Source organism: Mchenga conophoros, linkage group LG12, assembly GCF_057382185.1.
Source record: "Mchenga conophoros isolate Kocher_MC1m ecotype Shallow Benthic linkage group LG12, M_conophoros_male_GT1.1, whole genome shotgun sequence".
Classification (NCBI taxonomy): Eukaryota; Metazoa; Chordata; class Actinopteri; order Cichliformes; family Cichlidae; genus Mchenga; species Mchenga conophoros.
The window spans coordinates 33,294,589-33,321,583 of record NC_140537.1 but is presented as its reverse complement, the minus strand read 5'-3'; the positions used below and the strand labels follow the sequence as shown (position 1 = coordinate 33,321,583).

Sequence of the window (26,995 nt, the reverse complement as noted above, 5' to 3'; positions counted from 1 at the left end):
CACACACATCCACACATGTGCAATAACACTAAGTGCAATAATCTTTTCTGGCATCGTTGTATTTTTACTCAGTTGTATATAGCATTCGTATTCTATTTTTATCTTATTGTATATTTTTATTCTATTTTATTCTACTGTATATAGTATATTATTTTATTCTATTCTGTACAGCTGTGTACTGTATTTATTCTTATTGTATTCTAATTTTTGCGTCATAACTTTTGCACTGTCCACTTCCTGCTGTGACAAAACAAATTTCCCACGTGTGGGACTAATAAAGGTTATCTTATCTTATCTTATCTTAATCATCAGCTGAGATGCTGCTTACACAACAGAACTGTTAAAGTAGTGATGCTGACGTTGTGTTAATGTGTGTAGACAAAATGCTCTATGACAGAGCTTCGTGTCACTCAGTGGTCAAAATACTGTAAGTCTGAACTGGTTTCATCAGGAATTGTCATGACCTTGTAGGAACCATAGTTGTCTGTCTCTCTGTGCTTGGTATGCAACAGTCTCCTGCCCAGGGTGTATCCTGCCTCTTAGTCTACAGCAGCTGGGATAGACTCCAGCACTCCTGTTACCATGAACTGGATATCAGAAGACGATGGACATACTTGACATACAGCCTCCTTCTGAAAATATCACTTCCTTTTCTCATCTACTCACATGCATCACCTGCAAGGTGGACTCCATACATGCATGGATACATTTCGCTGAGTGTGTCACGAGAGGCAGAGGTTTGGTGATGTCTTTAACCCCCACCACCTCATAGAGATCCAATCCACTGTCTTCTTCATCACCTCTCACACTTGTCTGCTTTGAATGATGGATGGGCAGCTTAGTGTGGCTTGTATTTCTGGAGCAGGCCATCAGGACACCAGCACCATGTGAAATAATCCCTTCTTCCACTGACACCCAGCTCAGCATGGTATTACATGCCCTTGAGCTGTACTCTCTCTCTCATTCTCTCCCATTAGTGCTCCGTCCCTCTTCGTTTAGCCTCTCTGCGCACTCTTCATCACTCTGAGCTCAGGGAGATCATATAAACTGGCTAACCCATGGCGGAGGGGGTGGTGCTGTTTGTGTGAACTTAAATGTGTATGTGTGGATGTAAGGCCCATGATGTTCGGATGAACTGCAAGGTTAGAGACAGTGGAGTACAAAGCAGGATTTAGCATCACTGCTGTGAATCACAGAGTGAACTGTGCTGCTGCTAAGCATCAAAGAGACGTACCTCCTGAACAGCTGCAACGATATTTGGGAAACAAAATGTGGTAGCAGACAGCCTGGAGATACAATGCATCATTACTACAAAGCTGGCACATTAAATCCGAGTCGTTCATGTTGTTCATGAATCACTGAGGTCATATTGAGGGTTTACTGAAAGTATGAGGTGCCTTTTTCAGGAAAACATTGAGTGCTTCTGATCCTTTTATTTAGAAATTGTGAAACTGGAAACGTAATCACATCTCTAGTTTGATCCCACAGAGCTCTGGCTCTGCTCTGGCTCTTATCATTTCCTCAGCGGCAGTCCTGACAAATCCTGATGAAACCAGTCCAGACGAAGCAAAGCAGTGCATCACATAGAAACGTCACTCTGAGCTCAATCAATTCGCTGACACGCAGCTGAACTGTTAGAAACCTCATGATTTCACAGCTTGACTCCGTAAACACGACCTCAGCTGATGATTAATATAAACGTCATGAACTGAGTTTTTTGAACAGAGTAAGATTTCCATTACCCAGAAACCAGAAAAAGCCAAGCAGCTTCCCATATACATGTTCACCACACTGCACTGTGCTTTAGAGTAATATAAAAAGGCTCACTTATATACTTGCACACGATATTAACACTAAATAACACAATACTGTGCAAAAGTCTTGAGCCATACCATTTTTATTTTTATTTTGCTAGGAAAATGTGAACAGTAGTCTTCATGAACTGTTATCCAGGCTTCTCGAAGGAATTCAGAGCTCTTATTTGTATATTGAACTTTTATTCCTTCCTTCTATTCGCTCTCAAGATGATCCCATGCTGCTCAGTAACGTTGAGTCAGGTCTCTCACTGATAGGATTCCATTGTGCATGTGTTTTCCCTCATATGCTTTTGCTGTATTGGCTGAGGGTTTGGGATCATTGTCATGCTAAAAAAAAAAATGAAGCTGTTGCCAATCAGATGCTTTCCAGATGGTAGTGCATGGTGGATCATAATCTTTAGTTTTCTGCATACACTACTGGCTGTAAGGCATTCCTAAACCATGACAGAGTGTCCACCATGTTTTAAAATGGCTGTACTCACTAGTGAACCTGTCTCCGGACCTCCTCTGAACATACTGATGATAATTTCTCCATAAGATATGTTTCCTTTGATTTTCCGACGGTGTAAGTGACTGCACGTCTGTTCCAGTTAACAGACGCTTTACTTTCTGAACCATCCTGGTGTGAAAGTGTGCTGTAAGGAGATTAGCTGGAAACTAAATGAGCCCGGATATACCTCATATAGAGGGATAATACCTTGGTCGTATGACTTATTATTGGAGATTATGTATCAGAATTTCAGGAGCGGGACCACGCCTCCAAACACACTCCTTCCAGTTGTCATCTATATAGGTTCCCCCAGTTCTGCAAACTGTTCATTCTCGTTTACGTTCCCCACCCTCCTTGTTTTCAATTCTTTAACTTCTTCACTTCTATTTAGTACATGGGGATCTGCCAGGCCCAGGAGCTGTCGCCAGGCCCCTTCAAGGCCTTCCCCAAACCGGAGCTCAATTCATTTAGTAGGTAAAGCATTCACCTTTACCTATTAAAACGCTGTCAAGCCTAAAATGAGAATGTGGGCCCAGCTAGTGAAATGCTTTTTCAACTCACTGGTTAGCGCTGTTTATCCCCCCCCAAAAAAACAAGAAAAAGATTTAAGTCAAATTGCGTATTGTAGGTGAAAAAGAGTAAACTAATTAAAGAAATTCATTTTATTTCAGAAGTCATTAGGCCTGTATGGATATCTATTTTTAGGAATTTTTTTTTTTTTATAAGATAATAATAAACTACAATAAACTATCACGTTATTTAACATCACTTTTCTGCCTATGTGGGTTCTCTCCAAGTACACCAGCTTCCTCCCACAATCCAAAGACATTCATATTAGACTAACTGATGATTGGCAGTAGATCTGAATCTGAGCATAACAGGTTGTCCGTCTCTCTGTGTTAGCCCTGTGATATACTGGTCACCTCTTCAGAGTGTACCCTACCAAGCATCCAATGACAGCTGGGACTGGCTCCAGCCCTAAAATGGAAACTAGATAGATGGATGAATGTTGCTGCTTATCTTAATCTGCCTGTTGGAAGTTCATTATTATTATTTACTTCTTCCTGTCAACAAGGTGTTTAAGACATTCCTCAGAGATTTGCATCCAGCTTTACATGACAGCACCACACAGTTTTTTTTTTTTTTGATGACCGCACATCGCTGACATGGTGACATGGTGTGCTATCCTGCTGGAATAAGACATCTGAAGATGAATATGCTGTAGTCATAATGAGATGGAAATTGTCAGCAATAATGCTCAGATATGTTGTTAAACCACGATCAGCTGATGCTAAGGGGCCCAAATTAATATATAAGGCATGATGGATCCATGGTTTTATGTTGTTTGCAGCCAATTCTGACCCTCCCACCCGAATGTGGCAGCAGAAATCAAGACTCATAAGAGCAGGCAACATTTTTTTAAGCTTCTATTGTCCAATTGTAGTGAGCACGTTTGCAAAATAGGTTCAGTTTACTGTTCTGCAGCAGTTTCAATGTTCAGCATATTGCGCATTTATATATGCTTGTCTAGATACCTCGGTTTATCAACAGTTGATTATTTGAGTTGCTGTTGCCGTCCTATCACCTTGAAACAGTCTGGCCGTTCTCCTCCGACAACAACAAGGCATTTTCACACAGGGAACTGGATGTTTTCTGTCAAATTTTCTATCAAATGCATTATCACTGCAGTTGATACTTTAGTGTAAAATTTATTTCATTTTTATAATAGACGTCTTAAATACAGATTATGTTTTATTGTCCCATCCTCACCACTCATGACGAAGGGCTAGAAACCATTGTACTAAACTGGACTGTGCACAAAACAGACTCAGCCTTGACTTGTTACAAGAGAATAAGCTGCAGTCATACCTATATACCGGTACGTAAATTAAATAATAGAATACTTCTTCTACTGCTGATAAAGGGCTTCAAGGACTGATGTGTCATACCACGTCATATCATGTAACTCCACAAATTTTAAATGAAAATTTTTTAAATCATCTTGAAGCTACAGCAGGTAACTGTATCAGATTAATAAAGGTATTTCTAAGTAAATTCTCTCCTTGCAGCTTCTTAAAAATCTGAATATTTGATAGTTTTCTTATTATATTAAACTGAATATCAAGTTTTAGACTCCTGTTCAATCACACCCAGCATTACAAGGACATATTATTGACGTCTGCATAGTAATGAAAGCATTTTTGATTATATTGCTGAGACTTTATGGGTTTAGGTAGCAAGTATATTATTTGCTGTCTGTCTTTTGTTTTGGGAAATAAAACAAACAAACAAAAAAAAACACCACACCTCTCCTGAGCAAAAAATCTTTTTTTTTTTTATTTCTCGTTGAAAGGAACTTGGTAGAATACAGCAGAACACACATGACTGAAACAGCTGCCATTTCACGTAACACAGTACAGGAAGAAGGATGTAGTTCAATCGCATGTGTAATATCATATATAGTATACTCATATCAATAGAAAAGAAAAAAAAAACTATTGCTCCCAGGTGTTTATTTTTTTCATATGGCATTTCTCTGCTGTGTTGAAGTGGGTAAAGTAAAATTCAACGAGAGGTTTTGCACACCAAAGGAAATGGGACAATGAGAGTGACATTTCCCAGAATATGTGGGAAAGTTGTGGCTTTTTTTTTAATTAGGCTGTGAAGTAAACTTTCTTTTGTCTATTGCAATGCAGAAATAAAACTTTAAACCGCTCTCAAAAAATATGGATAAATACCATTATACAGCAATCAGAATATGCAAAAGAAAAGAACACAAGGCAGCTCCGCGTAAGAGCAGGCATGCAAAAATGATCATATTTTAAAAAGGAGCACTAAAGACGAAATGTCGATGACTTCAGGTGTTTATGTTTGCGCCATTTGGCAACTGATGGAAAGCCAATTCATGACAAAACATGGGTTAAAAGGTGTGGACTGAAACGAGGGGACAACTCGATGCTCTGTAAAGTGAACTGGAGTGCTGAGTGTTTGCTGACAAACTACTTCAGTGAAGTTGTTTCTATAAATTGCTATAACATACTCTGTTATCAATTTGTTGTACTCTCTTTAATTTCCTCTAAGGAAAAAAAAAAAAGACATGTTAGGAAAAAAGCAGGTATGAAATATCACCCTGGACATTTGCATCCAAGTTTAGTGTTTTAAATAAGCCACTTTAGGCAGCATTATCTATTAAATGTCTCGTATTTCTAAGACATATTTTAATATATCTCTTTTGAAAAATAATTCTATCTATACTTGATCTTTTTTAGTAAGTAAATCTCTTCCAGTATATATATTTTTCTTTATGTTCCTTTAGGTACAGCACCCCATTATGGGTTTTAGTTTTCCAAAAGCACCTAATTTATGTTACAATCAGACTGAATAATACTTCAGTCATTAATGGTCTGAGTTCAAGATTAGAGGATCCAAATGGTGAACCCTAAGTGAGTCAACAAGATCAATACCCTTGAGACTGTAGCTCAAGCCCGGCAATATTAAGCTTTTTTTAAATTCGTGACCAGTGCTACAGGCCTGAGCTCACTGCGTCCCCCTTTGAGAAGAAGGTCACAGGGGTCAGACGTGGCCATGCATCTTAGGAGACATCATCAGTTGCCACAGATGGCTCAGCTGCAGCAACTGGCTGACCAGATCTGCACCCAGAACCTCTTGAGGATGATGCACAGGCACAGGTAGTGCTGATATATATAGATATATACCCCAAAATACAGATGGGACTTGCCAGCCCTGAGACACAACGAGCCACGTGTGAGCAGGCCACACCGCAATTCAGCTATCGGAGCAAGAAGTCAGCACCTGAGGAATGCCCAGGAGGGAAAGTGGAAGGGTGCAAAACAAGGAGAGAAGAAGGGTGGGAGGTCATTTGAACTCATTTGGATTGTCTGTAGAATCCAAATGAGTCGTGTGCTTGTAACAGATCACCTTACAGGGAACCTCACTGGGCTGAGAGGATGTCCGGCGATGCCAAGGGTGCCACCCCACTCCCATGTAGCTGAAACTGTGGCTCTGAGCGTTGTGGGTCTGTCTGGGCAAGCTGTTCATTACAGGTCACTTTAGACAAGAAACACACACAGCCATGGTGAACGGTGCAGGTGCTCTGGCTCACTGGCACACTGCACCTGCTGGTTTGGGTATGTCACATGTTTCACACTTCCTTATTATCATCACACAGACTACAGGTCAGCGCCAGGTGAGCTCTTACCATTTGATGTCAACTAGAAAGTGGTACCGGTAATCTACTGCTGTGTCTCTGCCAAACTTAATTTGCTGGGCTACATGTGAGGTCATATGGACAATCAATATATTTATATTTATATATATATATATTCATATATATTTTTTAAATCAAAGGGGAAATCTCATACAGGAGCTGACTACTGCAGTCTGCACTCAATTAGCTATAACATCCACCTAAACTTTATAACATTATTCTCTTATATAGACAGTAATTTCTCAGTCAAATATACTTTTTTTTTAATTATTTAACTCCGGATTCATTTCATCATGCACAGAATAGTCGTTCCTCTCTCTCCGTTTATATCCAGGCTTTGCATCATGTTGTCAGCTCCATCACAAATAGCCACCACTCCTCTCTGCATCAATCGTCGTCCACATCGTCTCCCTCCGACTCCTCTCCGGCTCTCCTCTCGTACATCTTATCCCGGTGCCTCTCCTGGATCTCTTTCATTTCCTCGGCGTAGCGGCTGAACGCTCCCCCGAACTTGCTCCACGCCTTGAAGGGGATTGTTATAGAGTTTCTGTAACTGGGCTTTACTTCGCTCACCCGCAAGAAAACTCCATACTTGTTGGATCCAACGTCAAAGAAGAACCGCTTGGAGTCCACCATGATTGAGGTGCCCTCCGGAAGCTCGCTGTAGCCCCCGGCCCCTCCGCCACCGGCAAGCTCTTCCTCATCTCCCCCGTAGTCGTCTATCAACTTGGCCAAGGCGTCACGGAACTCTATTAAGCCTTGGGCCGGGAGTGCGATGGTTTGTCCAGCCTGCAGGCCAGCACCGGGAATGCCACCCACTCCGACTCCGAAACCAGGGCCTCTATTGACGGTCTGTCGGATCCGGAGAAACCGACCCCGCTGGTTCTCCTTTAGGTCGAGGTAGTATTTTCGGTTCTCACGCACCAGGAACTCGCTCTTCAAGGCCCGTCTAGGCCCGGTGTCATCCCCACCGGAGGACTGAGCAATCTGCTCCGGAGTACTAGGCCCAAGTTGGGCGTAGTGCTCTATGAAATCCCCCAGGTAGTCACGGAACTCCGCCGCAACTGACATAGAGAGGGTCAGCCGACTTTTGGAGCCGCCAGCTCCGACCTCGGCGATTTTGATGAACCGGCCTTTGGCGTTCTGCTTTACGTCAAGATAGAAACGTTTATTCTGAATGTCCAGCCGCTTCGACGCCAGTTCCTGGGTCTCCGGTTCCCGCTGGTAATGCTGAAACCCGCCGCCTCCACCCCCTCCGCCACCGCTGCTGCCACCGCGCTCACTACCACTATCCCCATCCGCCATCTTCGCCACCAGCAGCCCGTTTTCTCTGCGTATCTTTGACCCCCACCCCCCTTGTTACCGAGCTCACGGAGGCAACCGGACGCTGACTGCTGAGCTCCGGTTGGCTGTTGTGCCTGTCAGTTAAAACATCAGACGAAGAGCCCAAGTTTTCATTCGCTATTTCTCCTGCCTGTCAAGACAACGTAACGGCTTTCCAGATGACATTCGAGGAGATACTGTATTTGCAATCCATAACTGCTTATTGATTATTTGTAGCATATGTTCAGTGGAGTACATGTCATTTAGAGATCATTTTACAGCCATAACTAATTCATGTATGACGCCAGTAGAATAATATACACGTTTGAAGACGTTATTCGTGTCCTTGCACTGAATTTCATGGATTTCACTGAATTAATCCGAGCTATAGCCCGCTTTGTTATGTATTTTGTACGGTTTTAGGATGGATGTCCCTGGAAGGACACTACACACAAACACACAGTCCCGCCTACTTCGTGGTTTCGTGCGCAAAGACAGGCACGATGAGCTTAGGGTGGGGGATGGGTGGAATTTCTGCAAAGGGCAAGGCTATTGGTTTAGACTGAGATTCGAAGTAACAACGCACTCAACTATTGGCTCTCTCGGCTCCCACGAGGGGTTGCATGCAAACGATTTGCGAAAAGGTTTATTGTTTCTTTGCTTTCGGGAGCCGAAACTGTTTGGAATCTACTCAGCGCTACAATAAAATAACGCGTCGGGAAAAATGGTATGTGAACTCGGGGTAATGCTCAACGTGTTATAGGATATATTGCCGTTTTTTAGCTTGAATAACTGTGCAGTTGTAGAAAGTCCTGCTTTGAATTTGAACTGGGGAAATCCGCGCAGAATGTGTGTGGTTAACAAGCTTGCTAAGAAGCTAACTGACAGCTAAACCATTAGCATTATCGTTACCGTAAGAAGTTCGATTCGTGTGGATTTTCGGCTAAAAGTAGACTGCTTTTAAGCTTTGAGTGTTTGTTCCGAGTTGTTTTGGGTATATTTGCAAATTTTTGGAGGTGGGTCGCTCATTTAAGAGATTAAACTGCTCTTTGAGTCGGTGTAGCCTGTGGATGGTGCTTTAGCAGTAACTGCAAGCTAACTTTAGCTAGTTCGTTGGCTTAACGGCTGGTTAACTGTTAGCTGCTGAATAATTCCTTTAAAATAAGTCTGCAGGTGATGCAAATTAGTAAAGACTACTTTGTGTTTTATTTGAGTCCAGGTGACTTTGTAAGTCCAACTTTCTTTGTCAAAATCTCTGAATGAAAACTTGACCGCTGACGGTCTTAAGGCGGCGCGTCTGTTTTGTTTGTCGCGGGGTCACTGCCAGCAACCTGCTGACAGGTTCTCGTATTTTTTAAGGAACGGAGTCGTTATTGTCTCTATTAAATCGGTTATTTTATCTTTAGGGTGTATACTTGCTGTTTCCGGGGCCGGTTAACGTTGCTACTTTTCATTTCTGTTTTATTTTTGATTGGCGGGAAAGCGACAACTGTTGAACCGGGCGTAACGTAAACTACTAGAACAATAACACGGAGAGCTCAGCGGTGACTCTCTAATTTATTCAGATTCGATTTTGCTATGTCACTTTAAGTCTTTTATTTTTCATTTAATACAAGTCAGGCGTATTCGTTTCACATTTGCTTCCACTTTCTGATTTCATCTTCTTCTTTTCCGTTTAATCACTCAATGCAGGCTGGTGGCAAAGCAGGAAAAGACAGTGGCAAAGCCAAGGCGAAAGCGGTGTCGCGCTCCCAGAGAGCTGGTCTGCAGGTAAATGTCAATCATTTGTCGTGGTGCAGTTTGTGGCTTTGCTGCAGGTGTTAAACGCCACAGGACGTTTGCTTTTGAAAAAGAAAATTGGACCACTATCTTACTTGTGTTTCCTGACAGTTCCCAGTGGGTCGTATCCACAGGCACTTGAAGACTCGCACAACCAGCCACGGTCGTGTAGGAGCCACAGCAGCTGTTTACAGTGCTGCCATCCTTGAGTACCTCACCGCTGAAGTAAGACTTCCCATTCCCTCCATTTTAAACTTTGTTTTGATTAACAGTGTTACTTAATGTCAGCTTTGGTTGTTTTCACTGTAGCTAATTTTTTTGTTGATATGAATCCTTGTTTCTTTGTTTTTTCCAGGTACTAGAGTTGGCGGGTAACGCCTCCAAAGACTTGAAAGTGAAGCGTATCACTCCTCGCCACTTGCAGCTGGCCATTCGTGGTGACGAGGAGTTGGACTCCCTTATCAAGGCAACCATTGCTGGAGGAGGTGAGCTGGCAGTTTTCTGGACTGATTAATCGATATCTTATATAAACCATCTGTGTACAGATTGTATTCTATTTACAGATTATATATGTAAATCTCATGTACATTTCCTTTTGCTTTCAGGTGTCATTCCCCACATTCACAAATCCCTCATTGGGAAGAAGGGCCAGCAGAAGACTGCATAGATGCCATGTTGACCAGAAATTTGGGGGCTTGGGCTTTGAACGGACCAGGAGTTCACCTTTGTTCTTTTTTATTATTAATATTATAGCAAACGAAGAGTGATTGTTAGCCTTTGTGTTTGTTATATTTACCAATAACTAGATAAAAAGTACAGAAAACCCCTTAAAGACAGTAAACCCTTTGTATGTTAATGTAGAGCGTTTGACTGGGGAGTTAATGATTATTTGAAATGGTGGCAGTGAATTTGTTTGATTGGCCTGGCTCTGTGTAATGTTTTATACTGAAAAAACAAATTGTTAAACTGTTTTTTATATAAAAGATCTTGTTTTGTGGTTATTTTCTCTGAAGTTATGATATTTACTATGACACATTTTTAAGGAGAATTTCTTTTTTGAAAGTAAATTGGATAACAGCTAAATAGTAAGATGGTGCTTCTTTTCCTTTTGACTTACTGTAAAAAAAAAAAAATTGAACTGCACAAGAATAGTGATGTATTAAAAGTTACTTTTTTTTTTCTTACATCAAAATGAAATTACGTGTTGTAACCGCCTGCTACAGTGTTTTGTCTTAATGTTTACAGCAGTTGAAAAAATGTGTTAAACTTGAAACTACGTATTAACAGTGTAATCCTCAGCTAATTGGGAAACACTGATTGTAAACTTGTTGCCTCACTGTGGAACACAAGTCCTGCCATTTGTCAGCTACATATCACCACTGGGTACATTCAGTACTCTGATACTTTGGGAAAATAAGTAGAGGATAAGTAATCAGCGCTGAAAACATTTGTCTACACTACCAAAATATATAGGCATACTAAAAATATATTTATATTCCCCTTCTAAAAGTCCATTTCATTTTTAACGTTCAGATTTTGGAGCCTTTTTTTCTTTTTTAAGCTGTATTCAGGGAAATGACTTTGCCTATTTTATCTTTGAATAAACACCATTGGCATGTTATCTCTGACTTGGTTTGAAACAAACTCATTTATAGAGACTGGAACATTACGTGTGACGCTGCAAATCATGAGCATAACTCCAAATATGCTTTCACATTGACTTATAGTCGTATTTTGGAAACTCCAGAATGGTTAAAAACAAGACTGTGCTCTTATGACTCAAAACAGCAGTACCAGATAAAAGCTTTCTGCATAAAAATAATTTCAGAAAATTAATGTTAATATAAAATCCAATCAAAACTAAACTATAAAGTAGCTTATGTTTCTGAGATCTTATTCAAGTTAGAAATTTCAAGTGGTCTTAACACTGGTTCAGGCTTTTATGTCAGGAGGGTTATCCCCTACTATTGCCAGTTACTCCGTACACTAAATAAGCCTGTTCTTTTTTACATTGACATTAATAATAATTTATCCTACAGCTAAATATATCTCCACACTGAAAATACCCCAAACGGAAAACATGGGAAGGTTTTCTAAAAACTACAAATCGTCTATTTCAATTTATATACCATCAGTTCTCTTAACATTCTTGTAAAATTTACTGACAGTTGTTTTAATTGCATGATTGTTATGCATCACTAAGATAGAGGGTTTTACGACATGTGATCAGATATTTAAACCTGCCTTAAGTTCCATTTAAAAAAAAGTGGGCAGTGATTGCATTTAATAGTGATGCAATCACTGCCCACTTTGATAGGAACCCCTGTTCCACTGTTTGTTATCTCAAATATATAATCACACATCAGCAACTTGATGCATTTAAGCATACAGACATGGAGAAGATAACCTGCTCAACAGAATGGAGAAGAAAGCTAATTCAACTTTGAACGTTGTTGCTGGTTCCAGATTGGCTTATTTCATTCATTCATTCCATTCATTCGCTTCCGCTTTTCCTTTTCAGGGTCGCAGGGGGAGCTGGAGCCTATCCCAGCTGTCATAGGGCAAGAGGCGGGGTACGCTCTGGACAGGTCGCCAGTCTGTCACAGGGCCAACACACAGGGACAGACAACCAGTCGCACTCACATTCATTCACACATTCACACCTAGTGGCAATTTGGATTAATCAATTAACCTATCCCCACAAGCTGCATGTCTTTGGACAGCGGGAGGAAGCCGGAGTACCCGGAGGGAACCCACGCAAACATGGGGAGAACATGCAAACTCCACACAGAAAGACCCCGGCCTGATGATGGAATTGAACTCAGGACCTTCTTGCTGTGCGGCAACGGTGCTAACCACCGTGCCACCGTGCTGCTGGCTTATTTCAATATTTAAGAAATTTCTGATCTGCTAGAATTTTCCTGCACAACCATCTCTAGGCTTTACAGGAAATGGTTTAAAAAAACCGAGAAAAGTGGCAGTTTTCTTTGTCCCACTGACAAAGTGGACAATAGAAGAATGGAAAAATGTTGCCTGGTCTGATGATCAGAATAATGCTTCTGCAAGCATCATGTAAACGCTACGCCATGAGTATTGATGCCGACCACGTTCTTTAAGATCGCAGCATGCCCATCTTCATATGGCTCCTTCCAACAGGTTAATGAACCATCTCACAAAGCTCCGATCATCTCGTACCGGTTTCTTCATCATGACAATTTAATGATTTAATGTACACAAAGTCATCACATCTCAATCCAATAGCCCCTTGAATACATGGTAGAACTGGAGATTCACATCATAGATGCTAGTTGTTATACACCCACACACTACTTTCACACTACTGCTTCAGCAATCAAAACTGGATATTATCATATTTGTAAATATTTTGATTACTCTCTTTTTGTCTCTACAATAAAAGATATAAGGTTATTTAAGTGAGCACACATAAACAAATCAGGCTGATGTAGAATATAATTGTAAATGAACTATTTATTCTCAAGAACAATACTATATTAGATAACATCCCGCTTCCTTATATCATTTAACTGTAATGGTCTCAGTTTGGCTCATGATGTGATCAGCTGTCTACAAAGTTTGCAGTTACTTGCAAATTTGTAAATGCAAGTTCTGTATAAGTTGTCTTTGGTGATATCTCCTATTTATTTATTTCAAATTACTCTGCATCTTAGTTCTAACTAGTTTAGTTTAGTTCTATTAAAGTGGAATTTCTGAATAAAAATAAAAATGTAGTCATGCATTAATTACAGAAGAAGTGAGAGTTTTAAAAAGGATCCAGTTGTTAAGTAAACCTCATACAGTGATTGGCAGTTTTCAGCTCAGCTGGGGAGAGCACACACCTCTCATGAGAGCAAAGACTTTCCTAGAGAATATAAAAAGAAAATATCTAATATTTGTTTGTGACACAAGGTCAACTATGGCATCTTTTTGGTCTTTTGCTTACAAAACCATCAGTTACTCTGATCGGCCTCGCTCCTGCTTCCTGTCATACCCGATTCATCCACTAGATGTACTCAGACTTCTGTTCCAAGTCCTCTGTCCACCATAAACCATCTTACCTTTCCCTAATTTTCCCAACCACTGTCTAAATATTTGCCATTTTTCTTTCTCCCATACTAGAGTATTAGTTGAGTTCTCAGTCACTACTCTGATTCCTGATCAAGCCTATATTTTGTGACAATCTGAGGGCAAACCTCTATCTAAGAATACAGAATAGAATAGAACTGAATAGCCCTTTGTTGTCATTGTACATCTACAACAAAATTATGGGTGCTCAACAATTAAGAGGGATACATGCAAAATAGGAGAAATATATTCCAAAATAAGAAAAAGGCACACAATAGAGAACAAGATGTACAGTGCTTAGAAGTAGTGAAAAGAAAAAAAACTTGGTCTGAGGTGTTACTCATGAGTCTGGAGGTTTGGGACCTGATTGGCCTAAGCTTGAGTTATGCATTTTTCGCATGTTCCTCGCTGCATGTGGGGTTCATGTCAATACCTGGGAACGCCTCCCTGCACAAACCATGACAAATACACTACCAGTTTATTGAAATCCTTCAACACTCTGTTTCTTGGTGAGAGTTGGACTGGCAAACTGGAAATACTCAGCCATTCTGACTGATGACTGTGACCATAACCCCGTCGTTTTTCATAGGGCTGCTTAAGGATAGCTGTTTCCATATACTTAGATGAACTTAACCCAGCTTAGGTCTCAATGGGAAGCCTTGAGTTATCGCTGTCTTGATGTCATCCTGGTGTGTTTATGCCAGACATGAAGATCAAGGGGTGGATCTAACTGCACAATCATATGATTTTATGCTACTTTATTCTTCTTTTTGACAATAATAGGTACCATAATGTACAAAATAAACAATATGCATTACACTCAGAAGTAATGCCTATTGTCCATTTTTTAATGTGTATTCTAGCCTTATGTTTCCAAATAAACAGAGAAAGCTAAGTATTTACCCAGTCATTAAAAACCTCATTTTTTTGCAGTGCTTTTTAATTTTTCTATAATCCCTTATGACAAGCTAGTTTTTATGTTTTGTATCACCACAACACCTCATTGTCGTGCTCATCTCATTATTTTTGCAGTTCCCACAGGCTGAAGCGTCAGATAATATCTTTTGAACTGCAAATTACATGGAAGAGACGAGTGATGAGACGGCAGAAGATCAATCACCTCTCTGGGTGACAGGAACAGAAGGCCAGTTTATAAAAAAAATAAAATCACAGATACTTCTGAACTTTTGTTTACTTATGTCTGACTCAGAGGTGTAATGACTCTGAAATGATGAAACGCGTTGCTTCGGATGTGTGGTGGCTCACAGGATCTTATTACATTGCTAACAGGGCTGACCTTTGCGGACAGTTCTCGAATACACCGAGACACTTTTTCTTTTCTCTTTACACGACAAACCTAAACTGAGTCACGGCGTTTCATTATTTTTTTTGCCCATTATCAGGTCCAAATGAAAGTGGAACAAAACATCTTTCAAAACAGTGTCAGGCAGTGGATGCTTCTCAAAATACATGCGTTACCCTTTCTTTTAACCAAAAGATTGAAGGCAGATGCTCTGAAAAGGTTACAGATTTTAATGAGGAAATTGCAAACAGAACAAGTGAGAATGATGCAAAACAAACTCTCGGGGGTCTGGCTCAATCTCTTCCACAGGATAAATCTGCAAGGATCCACACTCAGATTATTCATTTAGAAGTAAAAGAATCAAATCACTCGAGAAGCGAGATCCCCAAAGTAGTTCAGCCAGACCTTCAAATCAGACTCTGCTCCTCTCCCAGGTTAATTAGCCTGGAGCTCAACACAAAAGTCCAAATCTCCATAAAACTTGACTCTTAGGTTCAATGCTAAATATCTCCCCAGGCTCCACTCTCCAACTTTTCCCACTATTCACCAATAGTTCTTGTAGATGGGCTTAGAGCCAGCCTTCTCCCCAAGCAATCAGCTGGCCCTCCAGGAATAAATCTAAGCTACAAGCAAAGGTAAGTAAGACTGGAAATGGGAGCCCAAGTGATACTACCAACAACATAGTACAACAAACTGGGAGTGAACGACAAGGAGAGCCGGGTTTAAATACTGCAGCTGATAGTGATGAGAGACAGCTGGAGTTCAGGTGGCCACACCTACTCCTGGGAGGAGGTAAGCAGGTATTTCTGCCCATACGCGCCCACGTGGAGTTGTAGCAGGGAGACGGAGAGAAAGGCAGATCAGCACCTCGAGCACAAGAGGGGTCGTAATGTCCTGTGGTGCTGTATTTAGGTACAGTTATGAATTTCCAGAATTTCTTTATATTTTCCACAACATTCTATCGACTTCCATTTTCACTTTTTTCAGAGCGTGATACCTAGATCATTAAAATCTACATCCACATTATCCCTGCATTTTTGAAAAGGTCTCCAATGAACAAATATCCTTCTGAATCTTTTGGATCCTATTTTATTTGTTTATTTCATATCGCATATAAAAGTGCAAATTTGTTCTTCTTTTGGCCTGATGCTCATTGCTGTCTGATTTCATCATTGTTCAAGCTTCTTCCTCTAACCTCGCCTTCACAGTGTTTTATTTTTTGGTATAATGTTTGTTGTCTTTTAATAATTTCTCTGTATTATTGTTGGCTCTGAACTGAGCTGAATAATAACAAATTAAACTTAACATTTTTGACACATTTTGTAACACTTTTTCCCAGCAAGGACAGGCATGAAAAGTCTGTAAATAAATGTAAATAAAAGTCTTCTTTCTAAGTAATGTCACTACTTTCCTGAAGTGGAAACAAAATGTTCTGGACGAAACAAGCCAGTGATAATCAACCGTCTCTAAGACCTGGTATCATTAGTCACATATTGAGTGATTGAGCTCATGGGTGGATTAATTTAACACTAATATCTTTATTAGGTGAGAATGATCAGAAAGCCCATGAAACCTGAGAAAAATGTTTTTTATTGTGTTTTTTTTTTTTTTTTTGCTTTGTTTTGTTTTGTTTTTTGCAGTGCATTTGTAGCTTTGTAGCAACTTCACACAATTCTTCTTCTTATTGTGTGAAGTTGTAGTTCCCAAATGGTGCAGAGGCACACTGTTGTACCTAGAGATTTTGTGTCAGTCTTAAGTACTGCAAGTGCACAACAAGTAATGAATTACATTTGAATTTGCCATATTTGTACACATCAAAGGGTGTGACTGATAGCAAGGAGGATCACACCATGTGCGCGGGTGTGAAATGCATCACTTTCATGTGCACAGTGAGCCACAGTTTACTCGAAATTCTCAGTGTTATGAAAGGTTCCAGCACTGCAAATATGCTATCAAAGGTGCCTTTATCTAACATTATAATCAGAACAAGAACTGATTATATTTCAGAGGACAAAGTATATATTTTTTTGCAAAACTGAAGACAGCTGTGACTTGAAATGTCGCACACTTTCTTATTTTAGAGATACCCAGAAGCTCAGCCTCTGGGTCTAGATTTGGTCATACCCATTGCTGACCCATTGCTATGGCCTTACCAGGAGAAAAGTGGTGGACTAATGAAAAGTTTCATCCTTACAGCTAATCATGTGGCCACAAGGAGCAGCATTATTGTAAAATATCTGCAAAGGAACTCTTTGATTACCATCAAATATGATGGCAGATTACTCCTTCACCTTGTCCAACAAATCCTCTAAAATAAACCTGATGTTCAGACTTTCAGGTAAAAAAAAAAGTTGGTTATGAAGCAGCTGCAAACTCAGGAACTCCAGCACATGAAGTAAAGATTTCTGTGATTGAGAGTGACATCAGATGTATTGTCCACATGAATGTGGGCCTCTGTGGGAACACATGAAAGCCAGCGCTGCCTCACATCTTCAAAGAGTAAGAATCATTTGTTTATTCTTACATCTCCCTTTGTCTCCTTCTTTACAGTTTTCTCCCGAGGATGGTGGGAGTGTGACAGCCAGAGGTCAGCCTTCAGCTCCCATTATATTCTGCACTGCCTGAAATGCACCACACAAAACGGGGACAGCTTACATGGTAAGAATTCAGAAATTCTTTTTCAACTTGTTTCTATAGTTTTCAAACCTGTAAATTCCTGAAGTTATTTAATGTAAAAAAAACAACAACTTCACGCATTCTAACAAAGCGTGAAGGATTCCACATTACTTTTTCCTTGAAGAAAGTAAAATACGGACTAGACTGTTAGTATCAGTGGGGAAACAAAAAGCAGCTCCTCAAGATATTTTCAAGTAAAAAGATTGTCACAGTATGTGTTGTTATGTGATTGTGTGCAGAAGGTGCAGTATCAAGGGAAGAGAGAGACACAATACTGGAAAAAAAAGGAAATGCAGGGATGGTTGATTTAAAGCTACACTAAGCTACAGTGTAAATTAACCAGGCACTAAATAAGATGCTTTAAACTCCTCTTGGAATTTTTTCTTGGTGTTTTGAAATAAATAGTAGCCTGTTTCAGCTCATGTTTTAGTTCAGAAGAATGCGTTCAGTGTCACTCACAATGTGTTGAGCTACAGAAAGCAGCCGTTTATGGTGTAAAACAACAGCTAAGAAATCATTTTTTTCATGTGGTGACTAGTTTATCTGAATTAGCTTTTTCCATGTTTTGACTGTATTATTCATTTGATTAACCTCCTAGGACCTGGCGTCCACATATGTGGACATCACATTTTGGGATGTCTTGACCAAAATATGAAATTTTACTCTACAAGGGCCTGATAACCACTTACGAGGACATTATACTGCAAATGTTTGATTGAAATGTAAAACAAATGTCCTCGTATGTCAATCTTATTTTTGTCAGAGATAAAATCAGGTATAAAAAAAACCTGGAAATTCTTTGTTTTTATATTCATCAGGTCCCAAACAGCCCAAATAGCAAAGAGAATTTAAAAATGCATGCCATGAAAGAGTTTGGGTCTTAGGAGGTTAAGCACACACAACCATTCATCTGGTACAGTTAGCAGAGGGGCTGTCTCAGCTCACAGTGGAGAAAGGATATCTTCAGTATACCCAGGAGTGTACAGTGCAGTCAGCCAAACACAATGAGTCCTAAAATATTCACACAGTCCCTTTCTAGAAACTATTTAATAAAATATTTAAATAAAAAATAAATATAAATATAAATAAATATTTAATAGCAGAATAATTATCATATTTAATTTAAATGAGGTATTAAATCTGCATGTGCCCAGTTGTTAGGATATGCTATACTGGATATATATAGCATATCCTATTGTCCTGATAAAATATCTGAAGAGACCCTTGTCACCTTTACACTCTCAAAAGATAAGGTAAGTTCACCAAAACGCTGACCTCTAAGGTACCCTTTACACAGGGAATTTATCTGTATCACACTAACCCTCTTAGAGAAGCATATTACTGCCAAATTATGATCAGCGACTCACATAACTAATATTGCAAACATACGTGTATCTTTTTGGCACTCAAAATTAGGATATTCTGATGCTGGCCGACACCCCAAACACTGCCCGTTTATCTATAATGTACCTACCTTCCCTACTATCTTTGTACTTGTTTCTGTGTCCCATCCTTCCTTCTTCTTTCTCTGTTTGTCATCCTCTCTCCAGGGGGTACCAGAGAGATCTTCCATTTATGGGAGCTGCGATTGATCCACAGTCAGGGCTCTAAGAAACCACAGCCTCCAGTCTACTTCTTTGCTTTTCTGTCTTTTTTCTGCCATCTTCATTATTAGTAAACCTTTCAGTACCTGCTTTTGAGGGTACAAATAGCTACCTTGAAGGCCAGTAATTAGCTCTAGGAGGAGCTTTTGTGTAAACTGGAACTGTAGAGACAGGTACAATGGAATACTGCTTTGATATGAAATGCTGTGCAGCTACTACACAGTTGTTATTAGTTGTTATCCAATGAAACACTTACAGATTTATACCTTTTACTTCTAAATTATTGAACAATTTAACTTAATTAAATTAAATTATATTTAACTCTGCCTTGTGGAATGTACTTTGAAAGTGTATCAAACTAACATCAAACTAAAGACATGTCTGGGTTAAAAGCACCCTGGATATCCTTTAATCACAAGGCTTTTATTTTATGTACTGATGCTATGACTTGTCAGCCTTTTTAAGCCCTTCCAGATGAACTGGATTAAGGTAAGAAAACCATTTGAATACTGTCAGGAACTGAACAGCCCTTCTGGTGACCTACAGGTGTCGTTTGTTGCGGTGTGGTTGTGAAACTGAAGGTAACACCTACACAGGAATAACTTAATAATGAAAAGAGACGTACGCTTGCTTTGATCTTTGATGTAAAGAACATGTTCAATAGACACTGACAGGGAACATCTTCATCCACTTCGAGGGAGAGGTGTTTCCAGAGAGGCCTGTCAGTGAGCCTATATCACCGTGTCTTTATGTTTGACATTTTAAATCCCTTTAAACCTCGTAGCTGGAGTTCAGGGAACAGACTTTACCACTGAAGACATTTATTAGAAGGACATCTTAAAAAATAACACAAACTAGCAATAGCACTATGCTGGCCTTGAGCGTAAAAAAAAAGCAAAAACAGGTTTTCAGTGAGCCTCTTCCAAAAGAACTCGTGAGCATCTATTCAGTAAAATAGCCCAAAATAGCCATGAGGAAAAAATTAAAATGTTTTGCTAACACAAAAAGTTTTACAGTTGTTCAGAAAAATCAAAGCAAAGACTTGTTTTCTCTTTAAAATCGTTTGCATTGAACCTTGATTGACTTTTTATGCAACTGGAGTTCATAGTGCAACAATAACGCAACCATCTTTTGACCATTCATCTATTTCTACATCACATCAAAGTCGTCACATATTCTTTTAACGACCCACACACGAGAACTAACAGGGAGTTAGTTGTACTTTCAGTTTCAGACTTGTGTATGGCACGGCTGTTGTAGCTTCAGCAAGTGAGGTTTTCCCTGGAGGCACCAACATGGTGTTGGTAAAGGTTTATGTTGGCTACGGGTTCAACATCAGCAGTTTGTTTTCTTCACATGTGCTGCACATGTTGGCCACATTCATACCTGAGTAGGTATCAACAAAAAGAGATTTTTTTTAAATGTTCCCACTCATCTAGCTAGAAAAACACCGTTTTATCTCTCCCTCTGCGTCCCTGAATGTGTCGGCACTGTTCAGGAGGCGTTTCATCGTCACTGTTGCTCTGCTCAGTGGATCAGCACCAGGCAAATGACCTCCCCACCATTTCAAAGAATAACTTGTTTGGCTTTCTGAAGTACCGACAAAGCTTCTTCAAGGCTTGGGTACTGAGTGGAGCATGTGGCCTGCCTTTAGACTCGTCCAGGCACTTGTCGTGTCCAGACGACAGGAGGCAGTAGAAGCCCTTGGTGGTGTTGTAGTAGAAATTGCTTGGGTTGATCCTGGGCGGCAGGTCCAGAAACCTCTCTGCCTTCCTCAGCTCAGGGAAGGGATCCCGAATAAGCGCATCTCCGTCCACCACGTGGATCTGCTCCCTGGGGAAGACCTCCAACCAGCGGGCAAGGTGCTGGTGATAGAGGCTCCTCTGCAGTGCCTTGTATCCAGGATCAATATGGCCCTTGTGGAGTAGGAGCTCCTCTAGGGGCTTGTAGGGCTTGTGTTGTGTTAGGCGGTTGTGCAGAACCTGGGTGTAGTCAGAGATCAGCCTCTCAGCTGGGTCCCGGACAATGAGTAGCAAGCGGACAGCAGGGTTCATGTCCGAAACTCGTGCAGGAACCTGAGGAGCTGCGAAGTAACCTGGGGTCTTTTCCACTGTCAGTTGACCTGGGACTGTGAAGGGCATCTGGGCTCGGTACCAGGCCAGACCTCTGCGGTAGTGCTCCTCCACATTGAAATAATGCACCTGTCAGAGGATGCAGAAGGTATTTAGTGATGTAGATGGGGGGGGGGGGGGGGGGGGGGAGGGGAAAGCAGGTCTTCATTCATTTTTATACCACTTGTTGACACTGTTGTTTTGAAATTTTAGTTTGTTTTGAAACTTAAAGGAAATTTTAGGGACATCTAATAGTTTCTAAACCTTTTTACCATCTAAAACACTTTCAGCTTTTTTCTTCATTTAGTCCCAATCTTGTCTAAACCAATCTATTCTTTGGCACCAGCTTTCTAACTTCATAGTCCTCATTTTAAACTATCCTGATTAGGATTTCTCTCAGTGCAGCTTTTCAGGACAGGCCCGTCACCATTCATCATACTTACAAATGTACATGACAAACTACACAGAAACTCAACTCTCTTTGCTCTGGTTTCTTTACTGCACTGAAGAAGATGCAGTACGTGTTTGGCCTGAACTAAACTTTCAGAAAATCCTCACGCATTTGATAATTAGACCGCCTCTGTGCCCTCTTGGTCTTGCCTGAGTTGCATCTCCAACTTTCCGAGTGCAGAGTTTTACACTTCTACAGTATATATTTGCACCTGGGGCATTTTGTTAGCTCCATTACCTTGAGATTGAATTTTTTGCTTCAGTGCAGCTCTATTTGTTAGAGCTGAGTCTGTTAATACATATTTTCAGACACAGAAGGTCTATCCACAGTTACAATCATTATTACTTACTGAATTTTCAACTAATTTTCAAGTACTATGTTATTTTCTTTGCTTGGAGTTTTCAGATTTTTCATGGCCAACCAATGTCTGGTTCTTGGCCTGGAGTTTTGCCACTCTAAATACAAAATCCTGCGAGCTTCTCGAGGTTGACCTTGCTATTCTTTGAATACCATCAGGTGGTTTTGAGGCACACTGATGAAATTTGTACAATTCAATAAAAGCAGATTTTTTTTAAAGGATATACAAGTGAAAAGAAAAAAAATGTTGATGTGAGATTTCACATAAGGGTTTCAACAAAAACTACAAATGAATTTTTGACACGTATAAAAATAGATTTTGACGTCCATCATATATTTAAGAAGAAAACAGACATTTTTCTGAATGGGAACATTTTATCCCAGTTTGACGTTAGAGTAGAGAAGATGAAACTACCTAACAACACTTAAGTGCTTAAGTGCAAACTGAGTAATTATTGTCCACAGCTGGTGATAGTGAAAAGTGTTTTGTTTATCACCTCAGCCTTTGCCACTTCCACATCTGGGTGCAGATTGAGCATCTCGAGCAGGGCTCTGGTGCCACCTTTCCGCACGCCAATGATAATAGCTCCGGGCAGCCGCTGCTGGGTAGCATTGTAAAAGGAGGAAGAAGATGATGGAGGGGAGTAGACAGAAGAACTGGAACCCCCAGAGCGCAATTCCCTTAAGCACACAGACAGCTGAGTCTGCAGCAGCAGAAGCACCAGCAGCGCTAGTAGCACTGTCCACAGCATGGTGCCACACACAGAGGTGGAGTGATGGTTATGAGCACACTCTCATGAAGCTCCCGGACCAGTACGTTGTGCTTGTTATGAGTCAGCGGGGGGTCTCGGGAGGGAGCCCTTCAATTGGACAACCTATGAAGCAGGAAAAAAATAAAGGTTATCATCCACTTTTACTGTCTCACTCTGCCACTTTCTTCTTTAATAGCACCAGTGTAGCAGAAAGGTCGAAAAGTGATACACTTGTCAAGAAAGTTGATGATAAATAAGCAAAAATTTATTCCGTCTGAATATAAATTACTGTGAGCAATCATTATTAAAATTCAACAGCATGAAAACTGAAGGCTGAACTAAGACCTTTAATGTTTTTTTTTTATCACTTTTATTGCAACCTCATAACACATTTTAGGCTGTTATTTACTGTAACTCAAGGAAGCTGCAGTCAGATCAAAACAAGGAAAAATGTTTTAGCCTCAATCATGAAAAAAACATTTTGAAAAATCGAATGTATTATTAATAAGTGGTTTATAAGAGTTTAAATAGAACAATAGGTGCAATGAGGCAACTATTTTTGATCATATGTAGGTTAACTTTAAATGTGGTACATTTTTCTGTCTGCTGCATGTACTGCACATATAACTGCATGCTTTAGGAATTCCACGTTAGCTTGAAGATGGACACGTTTGAATGTGTGTGTGTGTTGAATCTGCACCAAAAGAATAAAAATCTTTAAGAAAGGATGTCGAGTCGGCAACACTCAGATTATGACCTCAGTCACAGTGCAGTTTCTTTTCATCCCACATAGCTAAAGCTCATTGCTACATGGTGCTTGCTCGACTGTTTCGTGATCCCATACAGTATGTCTGAGACAGCTCTGCACACTAATGTGTCAAGTCCAGGCCAAAGTAGTGCAGGTTTGGAGCCTCAGATATAGGGCTGCAATATGAATGTAGACAGAAAATATTAAAATATTAATCTATATCTAAAGCAAATGGAGGAAATGCATTGAAAATTTATGCTGTTATGGGGTTTACAGTCTCCCTAAGGAGCGCTTACACCCATCTGAGTTCAGTGGAACCATTTTTACAGTGGAGGAGACGAGCCGCAGAGATCCTGAAATCCCGAATGTGGAATTTTGTCTCATTGGGTTGTTTGAGTTTAATCTGGTGGTGAGGTTTTAAATTAGCATAAAATTTTGAATGCTCGTGTTAAAAACAGACAAGGTTTCAAATGATGAGTTCAGAGTCTGTACGAGGAGTCCCCGTCAGGGGAGAGATCAGACCTCAGATGACCTTAAACACTCAGGTTCAGTTTTTTCAACTCTTGACTCTTTATGCTGACAAAGAAAGCAGATATACCTCATATAGTCATGTAAAACAAAGCCTATTATCAGATAAAAATCAGATTTTGTGCTACTAGAGTCCAAGAATAAAAATATGGAGTTGCTAAACTTGCAATGAACATTTTAGGTCCCCTCTAACTGTAAGAAAACATTATTTCCACTACTGTATCTAAAGGAGTCCAGAGATCTTCCATCCAAAAAAATATCTTTGCAGGTGCCCCCCCCACCACCTTTTTTGTCTTTACATAAATAAATAATATGTATCCAGGCACAGTATACAGGAAAACTCTTCTTAAAGAAAAGACAAAGGAGAAACTAAAGAGCAGTTTAACTTCAGTTCTTTGTGGTGAATTTGTTTTGAAGATGTGAGTTTAATAGTTACTGTTTCAGATTCACAGCAGGATTTTTACAGAACTTCTGAGTCCTGACCACAGTGATCAATAACCTATGAAGGGTGCCAAACAAATACATGAATAAAACATACTCAGATGGAGGAATAATGATCGTTTTGTTCGAAGCATGCTTATGGGCTTTAGTTTTAAAATAAAATGATTGAAATAGCTCTCATATTACTGGGGTAAGAATAAAGTGAGGAAGTGAAAAAAAAATTAAACGTAAAAACAATAATGCAAGGTCTGTAGAGCTTAAAAAAAGAGGTAACTCTACTTCTTTAAGTCTTTGAAGATTTCAGCTTTCATCCAAGAATATCTTCAGTTTAAAACCAAGCGGTGGAAAGTCCCAGGTATTTATACCCGAGTGAGGGTTGTTCCCTTGGGCACGAACCTGAAGGTCACTGACCCACTACTGATAATATGAGTCATCACGTGGTCACGTGAATAAAAAGGTGCAGGCCATTCCCATCACTGCGGGTTAAAGGTGAAGCCACTGCGAAACCTTACCCCACCCTGGATTCACAGTCTCTGTCCGCTGTGAAAGACCGTCATTGAACAAAAGTGGAAGCTTACAACAGCAGCTATCAGCCACTTGCAGTGAAGTCTTCAGATCCCTTCCCAGGAGCTTCAACACTAACACCTTTGTCCAGGTGAACTCAATAGGTCACATGATAGTGTGAGGCAAGGTCTCACAGGGGTTTCACTCTGAACCCTGGTGAAGAAAATGACCCACGCTATTTTTTCACACCTTGGCTATTGATCGGTTAGTCAATGACCCTCAGGACAGTATCCGAGGGATAACTCCCATCAGCTTTTAAACAACTTTTTGTTCATTGCCCTTTTCAAGCTCCCTAAGATGATTGAAAACCTACACAGAGAACAAACTGCAAGATCTGAAAATTAGTATTATAGATGTAGCTGTAGAGGTTGGACACCAATGTTCAATTTCAGATTTAATCTTCCACTTTATCACAGTCATTAAGCTGAAAAGGTCATTCCACACCTCCCAGTTTGATGTGACAAATGAGTGCAGATTACCTGCATATATGGCATTTAAGGAGACTTATGTGAGAAATTCATGTTTAACTGGTTTCTGTTTTATTTTTTATAAATGTTTTGACATGAGCCATGTAATAACCTGCTTTCTGGGTGTTGTTTTTTACTTGTTGCTGGATGTTGTGTGGACATGTATGCAAATAAGAATCCAGAGAACTCAAATGCTGTGAATAGCATTTCTGTGCACAAACTTTCCTTCAGTTTTTATCTGTTTTGACTTCAGAAATTTGATTTCAGGAGCTTTTTCCCAGTAAACGTGTTGCTTTCTGCTCGTCAAACCAGCACGATCTCAACACAAAAACATCAGATGTTTAACAACTCAAGCCAACGGCCTCTTGCGGTTTAATAAATGCAAGTAAATTCACTACTGTTGATGCTACAATCAGTCCATTTGATAATTCCAAAGACGTTTGTTGCACATGAGAAAAGACTCCCATCGGCGCTTTGTTCCACAACAACATGTAGTGAACACTGTGAAAGAGTCTTGTTTTGTGAATAAACAAAATAAAGTAGTTTAGATGCTTTAACCTAACAAAACAGCAAGTGAACATGAAGACAGAAAAATATAAAAACAGCGAACAAAGGGTAAAAACAGCGTTCCCACATACTAAGCTTCTTTGTTTGGCAAAATGATCACAAACTTCTGGAAAAGGAGACTATATATCGTTGTATCTCCAAACAATTTATCATTATAATTTGAGCAGTGATACTGATCCAATCACCCTGATTATACTCCACTGGGTGGTCCAAAGTGCTGGTAAATTTGCACCAGTATGCTTTGACATGTCAACTCCAACTGTAGAGTGAAATATTCCAGTCAGGAGAAGGTAAGAATTTGATTGAAGCCATGTCAAAGCTCTCACACTGTAGTTAAAAGCACCCGCACATTTGATTTGCAGTGCCCAATTACATTATTATTATATCATCATATAGTCTACAAATTTTAAAAGATTTTTATTTGTATGGTACCAAATTCTGTGCATGTGAGACTGTGACAGTTGAAGACGACGTACAATAAGAGCTGAAATAATTGGTCCATTTACATAAAATGATTGCTTACTTATACATAATAAGTTATATCATAAGATTATAAATAATATTTATAATTTATCAGATTTTTGCTGAAAATGATTTGACTTTGACACGTAATATTTAAATTTTGATGCCTCACTCTTGGCACAAGGCGGCTGTGTAATTTTTTAACACTTCCACAAGATTTTTTCCTGCATTCAGCACTTTCATG

At 40.0% G+C, this 26,995-nt stretch overlaps 3 protein-coding genes across 5 annotated transcripts in view; 1 reads left to right on the top strand and 2 right to left on the bottom strand.

Moving 5' to 3' along the window:
• Nucleotides 1-4,617: 4,617 nt before the first annotated feature.
• Nucleotides 4,618-8,011, bottom strand: LOC146563043 (transcriptional regulator protein Pur-beta). The gene has a single exon (XM_085295387.1). It carries the CDS (start codon nt 7,838-7,840, stop codon nt 6,923-6,925), a length of 918 nt encoding a protein of 305 aa, XP_085151513.1. The 5' UTR covers nt 7,841-8,011; the 3' UTR covers nt 4,618-6,922.
• Nucleotides 8,012-8,419: 408 nt separating this feature from the next.
• Nucleotides 8,420-11,258, top strand: h2az2a (H2A.Z variant histone 2a). 3 transcript variants are annotated; one of them, XM_085295390.1, is made up of 5 exons: nt 8,420-8,589; nt 9,551-9,628; nt 9,749-9,862; nt 9,993-10,122; nt 10,243-11,258. In XM_085295390.1, exons 1-5 carry the CDS (start codon nt 8,482-8,484, stop codon nt 10,302-10,304), a joined length of 492 nt encoding a protein of 163 aa, XP_085151516.1. In that variant the 5' UTR covers nt 8,420-8,481; the 3' UTR covers nt 10,305-11,258. The 3 variants fall into 3 exon arrangements, with proteins under 3 accessions (XP_085151516.1, XP_085151515.1, XP_085151514.1); XM_085295389.1 differs by having other exon boundaries at nt 8,431-8,585; XM_085295388.1 differs by lacking the exon at nt 8,420-8,589 and having other exon boundaries at nt 9,545-9,628.
• Nucleotides 11,259-19,830: 8,572 nt separating this feature from the next.
• Nucleotides 19,831-26,995, bottom strand: part of hs3st1l2 (heparan sulfate (glucosamine) 3-O-sulfotransferase 1-like 2) — a 30,586-nt gene continuing 23,421 nt past the window's right edge. The window contains exons 2-3 of the mRNA XM_085295385.1: nt 22,720-23,097; nt 19,831-21,504 (exon numbers count right to left, since the gene is read on the bottom strand). Of these exons, the coding sequence (XP_085151511.1) occupies nt 20,839-21,504; nt 22,720-22,974 (921 nt within the window). The 5' untranslated portion in view covers nt 22,975-23,097 and the 3' untranslated portion in view covers nt 19,831-20,838. The remainder of the gene's footprint in view (nt 21,505-22,719; nt 23,098-26,995) is intronic.